This window comes from Mauremys mutica, chromosome 9, assembly GCF_020497125.1.
Source record: "Mauremys mutica isolate MM-2020 ecotype Southern chromosome 9, ASM2049712v1, whole genome shotgun sequence".
Classification (NCBI taxonomy): Eukaryota; Metazoa; Chordata; order Testudines; family Geoemydidae; genus Mauremys; species Mauremys mutica.
This window is the reverse complement of record NC_059080.1, coordinates 73,514,875-73,531,911: the sequence shown is the minus strand read 5'-3', so window position 1 is coordinate 73,531,911 and position 17,037 is coordinate 73,514,875. Positions and strand designations below refer to the sequence as shown.

At 41.3% G+C, this 17,037-nt stretch overlaps 2 protein-coding genes across 9 annotated transcripts in view; both read right to left on the bottom strand.

Annotated features, from left to right (window-relative positions):
• Positions 1-9,190, bottom strand: part of TRPC1 (transient receptor potential cation channel subfamily C member 1) — a 42,270-nt gene extending 33,080 nt beyond the window's left edge. The window contains exons 1-4 of one of the 2 annotated variants that reach the window (XM_045030959.1): positions 8,914-9,190; positions 7,570-7,724; positions 4,224-4,325; positions 2,060-2,262 (exon numbers count right to left, since the gene is read on the bottom strand). In XM_045030959.1, coding sequence (XP_044886894.1) covers positions 2,060-2,262; positions 4,224-4,325; positions 7,570-7,724; positions 8,914-9,049 — 596 coding nt within the window. In that variant the 5' untranslated portion in view covers positions 9,050-9,190. Of the gene's footprint in view, positions 1-2,059; positions 2,263-4,223; positions 4,326-7,569; positions 7,725-8,311; positions 8,447-8,913 lie in introns of those variants that run through there. The other variant, XM_045030960.1, reaches the window with a different exon arrangement.
• A 1,805-nt stretch (positions 9,191-10,995) lies between these two features.
• The window catches only part of PLS1 (plastin 1), a 79,137-nt gene continuing 73,095 nt past the window's right edge, over positions 10,996-17,037 (bottom strand). For all 7 annotated transcript variants that reach the window (XM_045030903.1, XM_045030907.1, XM_045030904.1 and 4 more), the window contains 2 exons: positions 12,965-13,089; positions 10,996-12,454 (listed from right to left, as the gene is read on the bottom strand). In XM_045030903.1, the coding sequence (XP_044886838.1) occupies positions 12,319-12,454; positions 12,965-13,089 (261 nt within the window). In that variant the 3' untranslated portion in view covers positions 10,996-12,318. The remainder of the gene's footprint in view (positions 12,455-12,964; positions 13,090-17,037) is intronic.

Genomic DNA, 17,037 nt, shown 5'->3' with positions numbered 1-17,037 from the left:
TAATACAATAGCTCTCTTAAATTATCATCACAATTAGAGTTTTAGCTCATGTAATCCACATTGTATCTGCAAAGGAAGTGACAGCAATTTCTATAACGTCAGAATACCGAAGTCCCGAGAAAGTAGCTAATGCACTGCTTTTCCCTTTGCAAAATTCATATGTAATTTCACAGTTCCAAAACATGTGCATCATACTTCCCACACCACCTTTACACTTCCACTCTGGAACAAAGTTGTCAAGTCAAATCTCAATAGTTCATTTCAGTTTCAGCTACATGTTACTATCTTAGGTATTTCTAAGGCTATGTCTACACTTTTGTTGGTCAGGGGTGTGGGAAAAAAAGCAAACAAACCCACCCTGACTGACAAAAGTTTCACTGACGAAAGCATCACTGTGGACACCACTATGTCGGCAGGAGACGCTCTCCTGCCGACATAGCTACCATCGCTCATTAGGGGTGGTTTAATTATGCAGTCATGAGAGAACTCTCCTGCCAGCACAGAGCAGCTACACAGGAAACCTTACAGCAGCACAGCTGCAGCAGTATAGCCGTATCACTGTAAGGTCCATAGTGTAGACATAGCCTAAATCACTGATGTCTTGGGATAGATTCCGATACTCTGACTGAAACTGAAGTCAATGGGGATACTCATGGAGTAAGGTACTACCCAATGTGAGTAAGGGTATCAGAATATTGCCTTTGGTATTTGAATGCCAATAACAGTGCTTTCAATTTAGTTTTGAGCCACTTAGACACACAAGAGTTGCTCAAAATGTAAGACTGCAGCTACAATCCACTTATACTACCTTTATATGTATGGGAATTATTCTATAAACTAGGCTTGCACAACATACGGCCCGCACACGGCGCTCTGCGGGCAGCCCAGAGCCCTTTGAATCCCAGCCGCGGCCGGGAATCAAAGGGCTCTGCGCTGCCCGCAGCGGCGGGCAGCCCAGAGCCCTTTGAATCCCGGCCGCGGCTCCAGCGGATGGGCTGGGGCTGGGATTTAAAGGGCTCGGGCTCCCCTCAGCGGCAGGAGCTCTGGGCCCTTTAAATCTCTGCCCCAGCACCGGAAAGCTCCAGGTTCCCCCAGCCACCGGAGCCCCGGGCCCTTTAATTTGCCCAAGGGCTCCCAGCCACCTCTTCAGCTGGGAGCCCCTGGCTGATTTAAAATCAAGTATCACCTCCCCACCCCCAATCTTCCTTTTTGGCCCACAGCTGTTTTGGTGGGGCGGCGCTGGGGAAGGAGGGTTTGTTTCTGCAGGGCTGGGCGGTGCAGGAGCAGGGTGTTTTTGCGGGGCTGGGAGGTGCTGGGGGGGGGGTGTTTCTGCGGGGCCGGAGGGTTTCGTCCCTCAGCTGTTTTCTTTGGAGTAATGTGGCCCTCACCATTTTACAAGTTGTGCAGGCCTGCCATAAACGCTTCAAATATCTAATCAGTTCCAGTCTTGAAGTATTTTGTTGAGTTTAATAAATAAAATTTGTGGTTTGAGTCAGCAAACTGCTTTTCCATTTGCACCCTTACATCATAATTACATAAAATGTAAAATACCAAATTCCATTTAATTTTACACATTTGGAATTTTAGTTCTCCACTTTCCCAAGTAAGTTCCAATAATATGTTGTTTGCTTAGGCTTACAACCCTCCTTCTAGCATAAATTACAAATTATTGAAGGAAATTAGATAACTTACTGTATATGAATTTTTCTCTTTTTTCTTCATGAAATTAATTAATAAAAATACTTTATTTTTATTTGCAAATTTTATTTCTATGGCTCCCGCAACCAAAACCCCCCAACACCGCACAAAAATACATACTTAAAACAAATCTGAATAAACCCCTTCAGATCATAGAAGGAAACCAAAGGAAATCCCACTGACCTCCACTAAGGCATACAAGCTCAATCTATCCCCTAATAAACATATAAGATAAAATACACCTCTAAACTCCAACTTAAAGAGAGACATGTCGAACCTGACTCTGAATGATGCCATAGATTTATGTAGTTTGTTATACCTTGAGGATTTTTTGTTATTACCAAGATCTGATATTTCTGACCTGGAGTGCCTTAGGCTATCTTTTTTGTTCTTTGCCGTGCACAAGGTGCATTCACAGCCAACAGCGTGAGGTTTGGGTAGAGATATATCCTGTTTCAACAGCATAGTAAGGATCTCATAGTTGTTACGATGAGCAGCTAGAATGACAGGTGCTACATCCATAGTTGTTGAGTATTCTGGGTTCTGAATACGCTCCATAAGTTTCTGAAATAACATTTAGACAAGTGTTTTACATTATCACATGCAACTTTATTAAAATGTTTATCTATAAGTTACTGTACAACATGATTGATCAACATAGGCCACAGTGAACTTCTGATTAAAATATCCCCCCCCCCACCAATAATCTTGATTTTACAAATTTGTAAGCTATCTAAATATTGGAAATTGCTTGCCTTCTACAGATACAATTACACTATTGTCTCATTTCAGTTCTCAGAGGACAAATATACACATTATTTATGGTCAGCAAAAAGGACAAGGATTAAAAAGCCATGAAAACTGAACCCTCACATTACCAGAAACTGTCCCTCAATTAGGATTAAAAAACATTTACAGAGCAGTGTGGAAAGACTACTCAGCTGCTTCTCACACTGCACCTGCTCTGAGGATATAGAAAGAATTTTGTCTTTAGGGCAATAATTTTGGTGCCTTTCACCAATACAAAATTCATATGAGCAATGAAGAATAAACATTTAATTTTTGCAACCTGCATTACTTGGAGAGACCTAGATGGAAACAGCAGCATTTTCCCCCATGTATTGTAAAGGAGTTCTCTCTATAAGTTCCATTACTCCTTTGATAATATTCTATATGTCCATACTCAGGTCTTTTTTTTTTTTTTTAATTTATTTACTTTAAAATCGGCGCTCACTCCTTCTATAATGTAATTCCCACTTACAGGAAAGTTTACTTTCTCGATTTCCTCAACATACTGTGAGAAACATGAGACAATGACTTTAGCAAAATAAGAGTCCTTTAGAACTTTGGGGAATCCTGGCTGCTGAGGAGGAAATAATTTATAATTCATAACAAAAGCAGCTGGTCAGTATCACACATTTTTTTTTTGTTTGTGAGTTGGAGAAGATAATGTTCACGCTCCATTCACTCATGACTTTGCTTCATTCCGCAATTTGAGAGTCAGTCATCCCTATCACAAAATAAAATACACAATTCATAACCCACCCACAGGCACTCTCTCTTGAATTCTGCTTTGTACTGTACCAACACGGAATACTCGGAGGTATATAAATTGTAAGGAATACTACATTGAAAGGAAACAGTGTTAAGGTTAAATGAGATCCATGTATATATTCGTGAACTATTTACACAAAAAATTTCAACCATTTTGTAGCTCTGACAGAGATAGCCTGGTACAATATGTAAGAACCCCAACTGTTTTCTTTTAAGGGCCCTATTTCATCGTCTCTCTTTCTTTTTTATTTCCTCTTGGAAGGAAACTTAAAAGATTAAAAATGTTTTCCACATGGAAATGTCAGAATGAGAATCTTGTTACGAGGAAAGAAAATTGTTAAAAGTTGCCCATGGAAAAATAGAATTCAGTATTTTTTTTTTAATTTTCATTAATAAATTAATGTTTTTGTCTTGAGTTTTTTTTGGCCAATTCCAGTACTCAGGTGCAAAGAAGCTATACACAAGTTATTTGTAATATGCAAGTGTACACATGCACACTCACCTCACTCACTCCTGCAGCACTACAAAGATGCTTTCTCATTACAAGGTTTTTCCACTCAGTAAAACTTTTTAAAGCATCTTGTTATTTAATGCTTGTAAGGAAGGATCTCAAATTACGAGTTTTAAATGAAGGTAGAAATTTCAGATGAATCTTAAGTTCAGGGAAGTTTTACCCAAAATATACTGTTTTTTGTCAGTCGGACCTGCCAATAGTACTACAAAAAGGATTTACAAGCATTAATTTTTTTTTCTTTTCATGTGTGTAATAGGATAGTTATCACTAACTTTAAATTAAAGAGTGTAAATATACTATTAAAATCAAGATCCTTATATGAAGATCTGCAGCTGTAACACGACAGAATTTAGACCTTAGTCTTCAGTTAATTTTTTACAGCCTCTTAGCCTTAGAGGATATTATTTTTTAATTTCTGGCGTACCGACTAAAATTAACAAGAATTAAGAGTACTAACTACAATAGTTGGTCTTGAGGATCGTTTTGGTCGATGATTAAGTAAAATATCAACAGCTCCCACCACTTCTGAGTCAATCGCCACCAAAAGTGCATCTGTTGACTGAAGAGAGAAAATAGGAGGTTAAATCTGAAACAGTAAAATAGATAGCATGCAAAAAAAAAATAGAATTTTGAAGTTAATGTAAACAGCAAATGATGTACTCAACTACATAAAAAATAGAGATTTTTTTTTAAAACACTGCCATAAAATGATGAAGATGCTAAAGAAAAATCACTACAATTATAAGCAGATATAAGAAATATGCAGGAGCAGATTAAATTCATTTTAGAATAAAACTGATCTTAAAAACACCATAATGGAAGATAGATAGAAAACTAATACAAACAGGCTTCTCCCGTACTATTATTCTCCAGGACCAAACCTGCAATCCTTGTTAATCTAAGCAAAGACACTGTAGCTCGAAGTCAGTATTAAATCCATAGGAGTGTGTCCTAGTAAAACAATGCATAATCTGCAGCATTAATCAACATTATCCATCCACAGTACCATGTATAGGGTGAAGATTCAAATCTTTGAGTCATTCTGTGAGTTAACATGGCACTGTGACAGTTTTGTTCCACTGCAAGAGTGAACAACAATGATCTGAAAAGGAAAGTGATCCTCCTCAACAAACTTCACTCCTAGGTCCTGGAAACAAGATATAATTTAAAGAAATGTGAGAGGACCAACGTTGAGGGCTATTTAAAATGCTTATGTTGTATCCTGTCTGGGATGAGGGAAAAAGAGAGACAAACCATTCAAGAAGGATAGGTAATAATTGGAGATATACCAATCTCCTAGAACTGGAAGGGACCTTGAAAGGTCATCAAGTCCAGCCCCCTGCCTTCACTAGCAGGACCAATTTTTGCCCCAGATCCCTAAGTGGCCCCCTCAAGGATTGAACTCACAACCCTGGGTTTAGCAGGCCAATGCTCAAACCACTGAGCTATATTTGTGTCTCAAGGAAGAGTCTCTGCCTCCTTGCTGTTTTAGCAACACAAACTATAATTCCTGCCTGGAATATCTCTACTTGGCGTGGTACAATTGTAGATGATCTCAGAGAGCCACACAATCAAGAATGAAGCTGTACAGGGTTGTACACTAATCCTTAACTATAGTAACTCCCCATTTAATGTCCTCTTGCTTAACATTGTTTTGATCTTATGTCTCTGCTCAATTACAGAACATGCTCCATTTAGAGTTGTGCAATGCTTCGCTATAACACTGTTTGGCTGCCTGCGTTGTCCACAGCTGTCAGCCCCCCATCAGCTCCCCCACAGCACCTCCCACCCACCGGCAGACCCCACGGATCCCCCTTCCCCCGCCCATGGCAATCGGCTGGCTTGTGGCATTCAGGACAGGGAGAGAGGACTCGGCACGCATGCTCCCCCTCCCTCCCAAATGCCGCAAGCCAGCTGATTGCCACGGGCAGGCGGCGGGGGGGGGGGAGCTTGTGTGCTGAGTCCTCGCTCCTCCCCCCTGCCCCCTGAACACAAGCCAGCTGATTGCTGCAGGCAGGAGGGAGGGGGGAGGAGCAAGAATGTGGCGCACCTCCCCACTCCCTCCTGCCTGCAGCAATCAGTTGGCTTGCGGTGTTCAGGAGGCAGGGGAGGGAGAGAGGGAGAGCCTGTGCACCGTGTCCTCGATCCTCCCCCCTCCCTCGTGAACGCTGCAAGCCAGCAGGAGGCAGTGGAGGGAAGGGGGAGGAGCAAGGACGCAGCATGCGGAGGTGGCGTGGGCGGGCCGAGGGTTGAGCTCCCTGCCCCTGGTGTTTGCAGAGTAGGGGAAGCTGCCGCTGCTGCTGCACAAACATGCTTCTCCTAGCCAACAACACCTTCAGCCTCCTTGCCTGCCTCATTGTCTCTAGTACCAGTGGGCTGTGCCTGTGTGGGGTAAGGCAGGGGCACCTCCCAACTATAGTACTGTACTGTACTGTACGGCAAAATAAATTTCCTTGGAGCCTAACCCCCACCCATTTACATTCATTCTTATCGGGAAATTGGATTAGCTTAACATCATTTCACTTAAAGTCGCATTTTTCAGGAGCATAACTACAACGTTAAGTGAGGAGTTACTGTATTCTGTTGCTCTGTAACTCTTCCCCCAGCCTCTATCATTTTTCAACTTTACTGCTGATCAATCATAAATTTTAATAGTGATCATCTTTAGTTAAGCCAACCTTCCAAAATTCCATTAGCCTGCATGGAGCAAATAATTTTATTTTGAAAGTGGGAGTAGAGAAACTGATATTTTACATTACCATAATGGTAAAGGCGAGAGGGTAGGTTCTGTCTGGGTTGGGTTCTTTTCATGAGGCTTTTGCAAGGCTAAGTTAAACCACCTTTAATTTTTCACTTTACATTGTTCTTTGTAAACTTTAAATTTTTGTTTAAAAACAAAGGGGAAGTTAGAATAGAAACTTGTCCCCTCTTAGCAGCAGAGGAAGCAGCATCTTATCAAGGAAAGCTTGATAGGCAGGACATGGTTCCACTGCCTGAAAGACAGTTGGAGAAAGCACACTTGGAGGGAGAGCTAGCCATCATCACAATCACCTGAACAACCTGGGAGAAAAGCAGAATTGAGGGATGGCAAGAGATTCAGACAGAAAGCTTGCAAGTCAAAACTAAAAATTCACAGGTAGATGCACTTTCATTATTCCACTGGATTAAAATCCCTGTCAGTCAGAGATCTAAATTGAACATTATTCTAACTACAGTGTGGAAAAGAAGCAACATTCTGCAATTCTGAAATGAAACAGGAAAAAAACCTGTACTAATTAACTTTTAAGATCATGTAAAATGTAATTATTTAAGAATACACTGTACCTGAACTCCTAACTAATGAAGTGTATGCTTGCGTTAGACTGGAGCTAAGATACTTGAAAAGAATATTTAATGTTCTAACTTCAATCTTCATCCATCCTAAAAGTTGTTATAATCTAGTGGCAAAGTGATATTTGCATTCTAAATATTTTAAGAATTTACAATTCTATTTCAGAATATTAAAATGTAGTCAGTAATTGTTTGGGAAACAATGTGTGCACTTGCTCTGCAGCACAAATAACCAAATTATTTCCAGAGTTCTACTGACATCACACTGAAGATGATGATGCACTAACATGAAAATAAACAAATTTCCCATGTTTATTTAAGCTTCACTAGAAACATGAGGTAGGCATGGAGGGGGAAATATTCAGTGTTTACCAACTGAAAAAGGACAAAATTGATTAAAAAAATTTCTTACAGGTTCTGAAAAGACAACAGAAAACAACAAGGACAATAATCAGTGTGTAGTGGTTCTGTACCTGACAGCCATAATCCAAAAGAAGCTGTAATATGTCCAAGTTTTCATTTTCAATGGTAATGGTTATAGCATTTCTCCCAAGCACATCCACACAATTTATGTTCATGTCACTTGAGCTGTTCTGCTCCAAGAGTTTCTTAACCATGTAATAGTCACCTAAACAAACATATGAATGTGTCTTAGTATTTTAGATCATTTTTACTGGTATATATTCTGAAATTTAAATAAAACATAATACTTTTATCAATTAGAATAAAATGCAAAGCATAGGCTCATTGTAAAATTTAAAATGTCATTAAATATGAAATATTCTACCAGTAATCCATGGTATTTAACCAAAAAATATTTAACATAAAAAGCTGCTAAGCAGCCAAACTAGAAACAGGTTATTCACATTAGATGTGAAATTAAACAACACAATTAAATCACTCTTCCCCACTCTTCTCCAATCCCAACTCAGGAAAGCATTTAAGCACATGCTTAGATCTTTCTCTATTCAGGAAAGTATTAAGCTTCTGTTTATGTCCCACCAGTACAAACTCATGTGTAAGTGCTTTTCAATAATCGGGGCAATGATGCCTATGTATGGTATGAGACCAAAGAGGAGCCAAGTCAGAGTTTATCTTTTTCAATGCTATTATTTAAATGATTCTTTTCTAAGTTGACTCTTGTCAGTGTTACAAGTTTTTAATTAAAAAAGGGGGACACTAAGATTATTATGCAGCATTATTGAACCCACTCACCCCTGATTCACAGAGGAGGAAGAAACCAGAGAGAAATAATACAGAACTTCCCCTGGGGCTCAGCGATCCATGTTATGGGACAGGAAGGAAATTATTATGTGCAGAGGCCTCCACAAGGTGCAACACACAGGAAAGTATGGTCCCTGCCTGGAACAGATTACAAACCATAAGAACTCTCCCGCTTTCCCTCCTCTCTACTTTTATTGCCTTTTATGTCCTTTATATTTCCCTGCGTGTAAAAGTTCACATGATGGATGCATCGTTGTCTCCTCTGCCTGCGAACTTCCGCTGTGGTGCCCGGGCTTCTTTCATTGGGTGCTAATGGAAACATCCAAGAACAATTCAATGGGCAAAAAAAGGTCTCCGGCTAGAGCGGCGCTTTGTGCAGCCTGCGCTGCGAGGAGACCTTTGACTACAGCCCTAACCTAACTATACCTGAAACCCCACTGGGGGGAAAGGGCTGGCGGGGCCTGAGCCCGGCTCCCTGCCCAGCGCAGCTCCCGGCGGGCAGAGACCCGGTGCAGGCCATCTCCGGCCCCCCAAGCGGATGCCCCCGTGACACACGACCCCGACAGCGGCCTTGGGGCGGGCCGCGGCCGCACCTTTGTCGCAGGCCAGCAGGAAGAGCTTCTCGTCCAGGGTGGTCTCCTCCTTCACCTGCCTCACGTCCTTCAGCGCCAGCAGCTTGTTGGGGGAGGCCGAGGCGGACGGGTCCGCGCTCTGGTACAGGGCGGCCATGGCGCCGGCTCCGCCAGGCCCATCGGGGTGCGGGGGGGCCCGGACCAGTCAGCCCCGGGGTTCCCCACGCAGCGGGCCGCCTCGCACCGGGACAACGGTGCCGCAAGCCCGAGGCTGTCAACACTGAGCAGGGCGGGGCGTGACCTCCCGCCCCGCTAGCTGCGCAGGCGCGGATGGGAGCCACGGGCCCCAGAGGGGCCGGGCCGGGCCTGGCTGGAGGACGCGGGGCGGGACCCGGGACTCAGGGAGGCTGGACTCCGACGCCTCAGGCAGCGGCAGCTGCTTCTCCGCCTCCCTCCGTTCAGCGGCGCTGGCCGCCCGGAGAGCCTGCCCCCGCCTGCCCCGCGCCATGGCACTTCTAAGTCCTTCTCCCCCCCCCCCCCCCCGCATTTCGCTGTTCCTCCCGAGCCCCTTTTCTCCCCCTTGTTCCTAATAGGGTGACCAGAGACCAGGTGTGACAAATCGGGATAGAGGGTGGGGGGTAATAGAAGCCAATATAAAAAAAGCCCCAAATATCGGGACTGTCCCTACAAAATCGGGACATCTGGTCACCCTAGTTCCCAGGGTGTCCCTTGCTCTGGGGCAAGGAGGGGGGCAGGTTTTATCCAGCCTGAGAGGCGGCCTCAGTACCTGGGGCAGCTCAGTACCTCCCACACTAAAAAGATGACGGTGTTAGTATTTTATCATGAGTCTCGTCGTGATTTTCTTCAGCCTGCCACCTCCCCCTAGGAAGTCATGTGATTTCATGAGACTCTCAGCTTTCATTTTAAAAAATAGTATATTTCTAGCCCTCCTGGTTGTGGAGAAAATATGAGACATGAGTCCTAAAAGCACTCCAAAAAATGGGGGGGAGTTAATCACTCATCTGGGCTGCCCCTGCTGGCTCCTTAGATCCCTTTGAGGAGCAGTGGGTGCTGTCTGGGGTTCTCTGCTCAGCATAGGCACTGACTCTCTGGGTGTGCCAGCCCTGGCGGCTCGTAGCACCCATGGAAAAAATTAGTGAGTGCTCAGCACCCACTGGTGGCCGCCAGTGCCTCCCATCTGCTGGTGGCCCTGCTATCAACTCCTTCCCCAGTCCCGGGTCAGCTGTTCCCAGGCCTGCAGGAGGCGGGAAGGGAGGAGCTGGGACTGGTACACTTAGGGAAGGGGGCGGAACTGGGCAGGAAGAGACTGGGGTAGGGTGGGAAGAAGCAGGGTGGGGGGGTTGAGGAAAGAGGCCTGGGGTGGGGTGAGGCTCAAGCACCGACAGGGCCCGGAGGAAGCCAGTGCCTGTGCAGCACAGTGTCCCCTACTTCTGGCCCTGTGACCTCACTCCGGTTCCTATTTTCTTATTAATTGACCTCCGGAATCATTTGAGCCCCAGGTTCAGTCACTCCTCCCCTTAGGCTGGAGGAGGGACCTTCGGGCACTCCCGGATATCGATAGGTGGTTATCCCTAGAAATCATGTTCACAACAATCAGAGTAACTCTGGACACCTGGGAGTGAGCCATGCAGGACTGTCATGTTTTTTCTAGTGTGACAGTTTAGCAATAGTGTATAACAGGCATACAGAGCAATCCATTGTCAGAGAAGCCTGGTCAGAAAAATATTTTTTTTACTTTGAAGCTGTGTATCTCAGGAAGAAGGATAATGATACTGTAGAGCATTAGTTCCTGTAGTATGAAGGTTGAGCAAAAAAGCCTTAGATTCAATCTATCTTAAAGACTTCCAGCCATGAACTAACTTGTCTCCAGGCTAAGTGCAGAAGATTCAGTTCCCTGGCCATGGGTTGGATGTCTTCTAATGCAACTGAGGATAGAAATAATAATAGAATAATATTGGCAAATATTAACAGCTTTATTATGGACCAGGGGGGCATTGCCCCTATGAACCACCAAGCAAAGAAAGGCTCTGTACCCCTTCACTAATCCTCTGAACCATTCACTATCACCTTATATAATATTATCTAGTTCGAGGTGTCCTCTTTGTGTCAGTATGCTGTGTCAGATATTAGATTATTAATATTTAGTCTAATCCTATTTGTTCATTGTTCTTGTATCATCTTGTTTTTAGTTGCTTTTATTGTTTTCATGTTTTGAGAGACAATGTGTCTGCTTTTACTTTTTTTTCACTCCACAATTACTAGGTATTTAGTTGAGTATTCTGCCTTATTTGGCTGCTTTTTAAATAATTTTATTAAATACTGAAGTACCATAAGTGTTTGGCTAACATTTACAGGTAAAGACAAAGGAATACAAATGCTCATTTCCAAAATCATCATCAAATAACTATTAGTCTTTCTTCATGCAGAAGATATCCAAAAGGAACACATTGTAGTGTTTTCAGGAAGAATTTCTTGCAATCAAGGCACCTTTTCTATGACACTGATCTTCTCTGACAGAAAAACAGATATACATGTGTTCATTTAAAACAAAATTCCAAAAGAAAATGCAGTACATATAAGCTGAGTCCCCAGACTGGACTGGCCAGCTCTCTTTATTGCTTTCTAATACAACAGTTTATGAAAGTTCAGATATTTACTCCAGCTGCAAGGGTTAATATAAACACAGATCTTCCAGTAATGTCCATGGTACACATTTGCCTTACTATATAGTGTTATTCTTCACTTTGATGAAAGTTTGTTGTTTTGTAAAAAAAACAATCTGATGTTTACTCCCATAAGAAAGATTCAACAACATTATGAATAAAATCACTAAATTCTAAACAATATGGTGATCACAGGTCCAAACTAGCTTCAATAAAGTCAGTGGCAATACTCTCATTGACTTCAGCATGAATTAGATCAGGCCTTCAGAGAATAAGGCAATGATGCTGATCTTTGTTCAGTTTGGGGAAAATATAACTGTTCGAATGGACTTTCACACAGCTATGACTACACGTAAACAACACCCACAAAATATATATTCACAGCAGATCCCGAAATAACATATTTTAAAAGCGGCTGATCCTTTTCATTCTATGAAAACAGTATGAACCAGTCTTGATTTACAAGGTTTTTTGAAAAGCAATACAAGAATGTAACCTTAATTTGGTAATGAACATATTCTGATAGAACTATTAACCCATAAATAATTCATGTAATATGAAATTCTTTGAATGAAACCTTCACTAGTATAAACAAGTTATTAAAATGTAATTAATGAATATATATCCATACTTGCACATACAAATTTATCTCTGGTTTTATATCCACTAAACTTCAGAATCTTGTAAACTGTGAGGCATTTATCGTGTTTAACATGGCAGAAACTTTTATTAAATGTCTTAATTATTTTATTTTGTTCAGTCCTCTTCCCATCAAGCACGCAAACACTGTCATAACCATTTTTGGCTTCACTTCTACTAGATCATCTGGCAGTGCATAAATACGAGCACCAATCTTTCGAGCAACTGAAATGGCATATCTTGAAAAAACAAGAGAGAAAATATTATTTTACTAGTATCTATTCCCTATGTTTTGAGACATACCATAACTATTAACACATTTTGATAAAAAGGTAAAATATACACATCCAATCAATATTTCAGTGTTGGGAAAATGAATGTAATTGACTGAACGAAAATAAGTATTAACAGTTGCACTGAGACATTTATTTTGCTTGAAGTATTAACAGTTGTGCTGGGACATTTATTTTGCTTGAATCTACTGGAGCATTTATTTTTCTTAACTATTAGGGGCTATGTAGGACTATTAATATAAGAACTTCAGTGGAGTTGCCAGTTTATAGCAGCAGTGAATTTGGCTTGGTATTTTCAGTATGCTAGAAAAAATGTCTAGAAATTTTACCATTTAAATTTAATTTATCCATATTTAAAAAACAAATGTAGGTGAATATAATTCTCTTTTGATGTATCAGTAATTCAGAGGCTTGATTTCTGTGCAAGAAAATATAAAATATGATTTAAACACTTACTTAGCATTATTCAATTTGTCATGTTCAGAAAGATCTTCTCTCTTGACCATTTCTTGACGAATTGCTTTTGGTGCAATGGCATCTATTAAATCTAGTACAGGTAAACTAGTGCTAATAGATTTGTCCTAAAAAAAAGAGTTAATGAATTAATTAATATTAATCAATAGATTCCCTTTAATTCTCCTAGTAGTATTTTTATAATCCTAACTAAAAATCTATGGCAACCTAATTTTTTTTAAAGATAGCATCATACTTTATTCTTCTACTTTATTTTCTCTTTTTACTACTTAAAGGTCCAATCCTGCTTTCCTTGTCTGTGGAAAACTTACAGTGAAGTCAGCAGGAGTTTTCAAAGATCAGGTTAATAATCCATGTAGTTTCTCTCTTTCAGAACTGGTACTGCTAAACAAATATGAACAGTTTGCTTCATTTAGTGATGCCAGTATTGTTATTAACAGCAGTGACTGATCTTTTAGATTGTAAGATCTTCAAGACAGCCACGGTTTTAATTTTTATCGGGCGCATTGTTGATGCTAAAAAACCTAAATTTCTTTAATAATCCTTAGTTAGTTCATTACAGAATTGGCCACAAGCAATGTCTTTGGTGTCAGCTTTGAGGTACAAATTGACCTGGGGTAAGTGACTGGTCTCTTGGGACTTAAAGCAAACTGAATCTTTTGTGATCTTTGCTGTATAGCAACCAAATAAACTCAGCTTGCCTGGGTGGCAAGATAGCCTGGAATACCCAAGAGGACTGTCTGTGACTCCATGGTAAGACTGTTATAGTGCTTCAGGAGTTCACATTTGTTACTGGGTTGATGAAATCTAATTACAGAACATATAACCCGTTTGGGGTCTCTGCACAGCTTTCTTGACAGTGTGTCCTGAGGCAGGCACTCATGATTGTGAACCACTCCAGACAGCATGACAAAGGCAAAGGTCTCCTCAGGGCTGCTCTAATTTGTGCCTGGCTGCTAGCATCCCCAAAGACAGTTCTGATAGCTAGGGGTTGATAGAGCTTAACAGCACACAAGCCATGGCCTCAAGTTTATGTCGTCTGGTCATTCCTTAGACAGGGAACAGCCACAGTTGACCAGGTGAGATAGCTTTATGGCCCTGTGATGGGATCTTGACCCCACACCACCCCATGAAGGGGCTACTTGACAGGGTGGGCTACACCTGGGTGAGCTGGGGAGGGGGGAAGAGAGATATACAATCCTAACTGAACCCGAAGCCCAGCAGGTAGAGGGTGGGTCTGGGTTCCCTACCAGCCACTGGGGGAGTGGTATGGACAGGGCAGTGGACTGTGAAGATCTGCCAGAGGCAGTTTGTTTAGAGAGAGGTTGATATCCCACGAGGCGGGGACTATAATGACCTGGCCAGAGGGCCAAGCCATGAAGAGGAAGCGCTGCAGCTCGTGAGACATAAAAGAGGCTGCAGAGTGAGAAATTGGGACAAAGGGCTGAGAAATCTCAAGTGGTGAGCTTAATCCCCAGATACACCACAAGGAGGTGCCACTGCAGTGAGTGGAGCAGACACTGTGACAGGCCCCTGGTGCTGCCACTAAGGTGGAAGAGCTGGTCCCTAACCTTTTCTTCAAAGGTGCAACTTTCAACTTCATGTTATCTTTTTCTATGACATGCCATGCAATTATATAATGGAAAAATCAGGGTCAAACCTCACTGAGCCCCTACACACTTGCCGAGTTCAACCTTTCCTGTGCAGTTATCAAATCTTCTGTTTTGCTCCGGAAACAATCATCTTATGCTGTGGTATGACTTCCCACCTACAACCATGCATTGTCCATTCATTAAATATTAATGCCATGTAGAGGAGTTAACGCTTGTCAAACCAACAGTAACATCTGCACCAATTTGCTATGGACTTTAGTCCCCCATCCCCAGGGGATCCTGCCAAATCAAGGCATTGTTCCTCACCAGCTAGCAGTGCTCCATTACAATGTTGCTGTGGAGATGCAGGAAGCAGCATAGCTGTTGTCTCTGTCTGTCTAGTCCTCCCTCCCCAAACATACACCTCACACGTGCAGTTGTTTTCTTCCCTCCACTTGTATAAGAAGAGAGAACATCATTCCCCATATTGCTGTTTTACCTCTTGCCCTACTTTTCAGAGTTCTTTCCTATTTCCAAGGTAATAAGCTATTTTTCTCTATGTATAAATAAATGAACAAACTTTGAAAGGAGTCCTAAGCAGTCCAAATATTGTTAAAGCTTCTTTTAAAAAATCAGAAAGTTATTGCCTGAATAACATGAATATTCTCATCTTTTCCCCTTTCTCCTAATGGAACTATTTCCTGCTGCCAGTTTATGGCCTAGTCTGTCTATTTCTAGAATTCAGATGGTACTTTGAGAATTTTGTTTCTAAGATGTGCTTCCTCTTAACCTTAAAGTAGCAGGTGCCTCTGCTGCATTTGCTTCCGTCCAACTGTTACAGCAGATGAGCAGCCTAGTGCAAGATGAGTCAACAGTTGAATCAATCAGCAGGAGGTGCCAAAACTGGGAAGCAGTTGGCTCCATTCCCTAAGAGGCTCATCATATAATCCAAGTGATGTGCCTGCAGTCACCAACCAGATTAAACCTAAAGTTTCCAGTTCACGCCAATTCTCATAGTGCCAGCAGAATCTGTGCATTTAATCACAGCACTTCATTAGTTTATTTGAGAAGATTAAGCTGACATGTGTCTCTTCAAATTCAGAGGTCAAAAAATCTATGTAATTCTAATTACTTGGGCTGTTGCCAATCCAGCACGGTTCTACTTTAATGGTCTATAGTGAATTTCAGTGACGTATGACCCTTTCTATTCTATACATGCATGCTATTTGGTTTTGTTGGAAACCCAAGACTGAAGAAAAATTCAAATAAAAAATGTCTAATTATTCTTACTGATGAATGTGTATATAGAACAATCAGTATTTTTTTTTAAGTGGAGAGGGGGAAATATGTCAAGTAATATTTCTCTAGATCTAAAATGAGACACTGAAAAAATACTGTTCAGTAATTTTTATGATTTACCATTGTCAGACCAATCAATTTTTAACAAGAGTTAATTAATGAAGATAATGGGCCAGATTCTCTTCTCATTTACACCTGATTTATACCAGTGTTATTACTGATTTACGCTGGTTTAAATGAGAGGACACTCAAGCTCACAGAGCAGGAACTGATGTCAAGGACTGGATATATAATCTTCCCTAATGAAAATTGGACATTTTGTTGAGCAAAATCCTTGCATAACTGTTGCACAACATAGTGAGATCTTAGATATTTAAATAGCTTGTCTCTTCATCTCCTACTGTGGCCAGCATAAATGCCTAATTGTTCGAAAGTGTGCACTGAAGTTGCATGTTTATAGGGTGGTTATACTGATGTGCAAGTGTGGTTATCAATCTATCATTTCAAAAGAGAGAGATAAAGCCACTCTTGAGTGATTGGGCAGATGTGTATTAAATGCAGAAGGATAAACTTTTTCTATCAATTTTCTCCTTTTCCATTTGGCAAATATATTTCCCCTGCGTTTTTACAAAGTACAAGCTGACATTGATCTGTTTTGTTAGGTCTGCTGTGTATTCGTAGAGGTGTCAGCACAAATCGGTGACTACAGTTTGTGGTTAACTTGTGCTTCCTCTGCTGTTCTGCTACAGCACAGGAGAAAATAGTTTCAAAGGGCTGAAATATTTCAAAAGTGCTGAGAAATTATTTCAAAACAAGATACATTTTCAAAATTGTACTCTATATTTGTATCCATAAATCTCAGAGTGCCAAAACCTCCACATTTGCACAGACAAATCAGGGAAGTGTCTAGTTAGCCACACTGGCACATGGAAAATTATTGACAAAATAAAATAAAAATTAACAAAATAAAAATAAAAAATTGAAAATAATTTGACTTTATAATCTTACATAAGCAGTGACTATCATTTGATTTTGCTTTTAATTTCTCATCACGAGAGTTGTGGAACATTTTTGAAGGTAGAATCTCAGACATTCTTTTATCAGATTATGCCAATTGAAGGTAGAGCCAACGTTGAACCTAACCTATATAGCACTGTCCCTTTA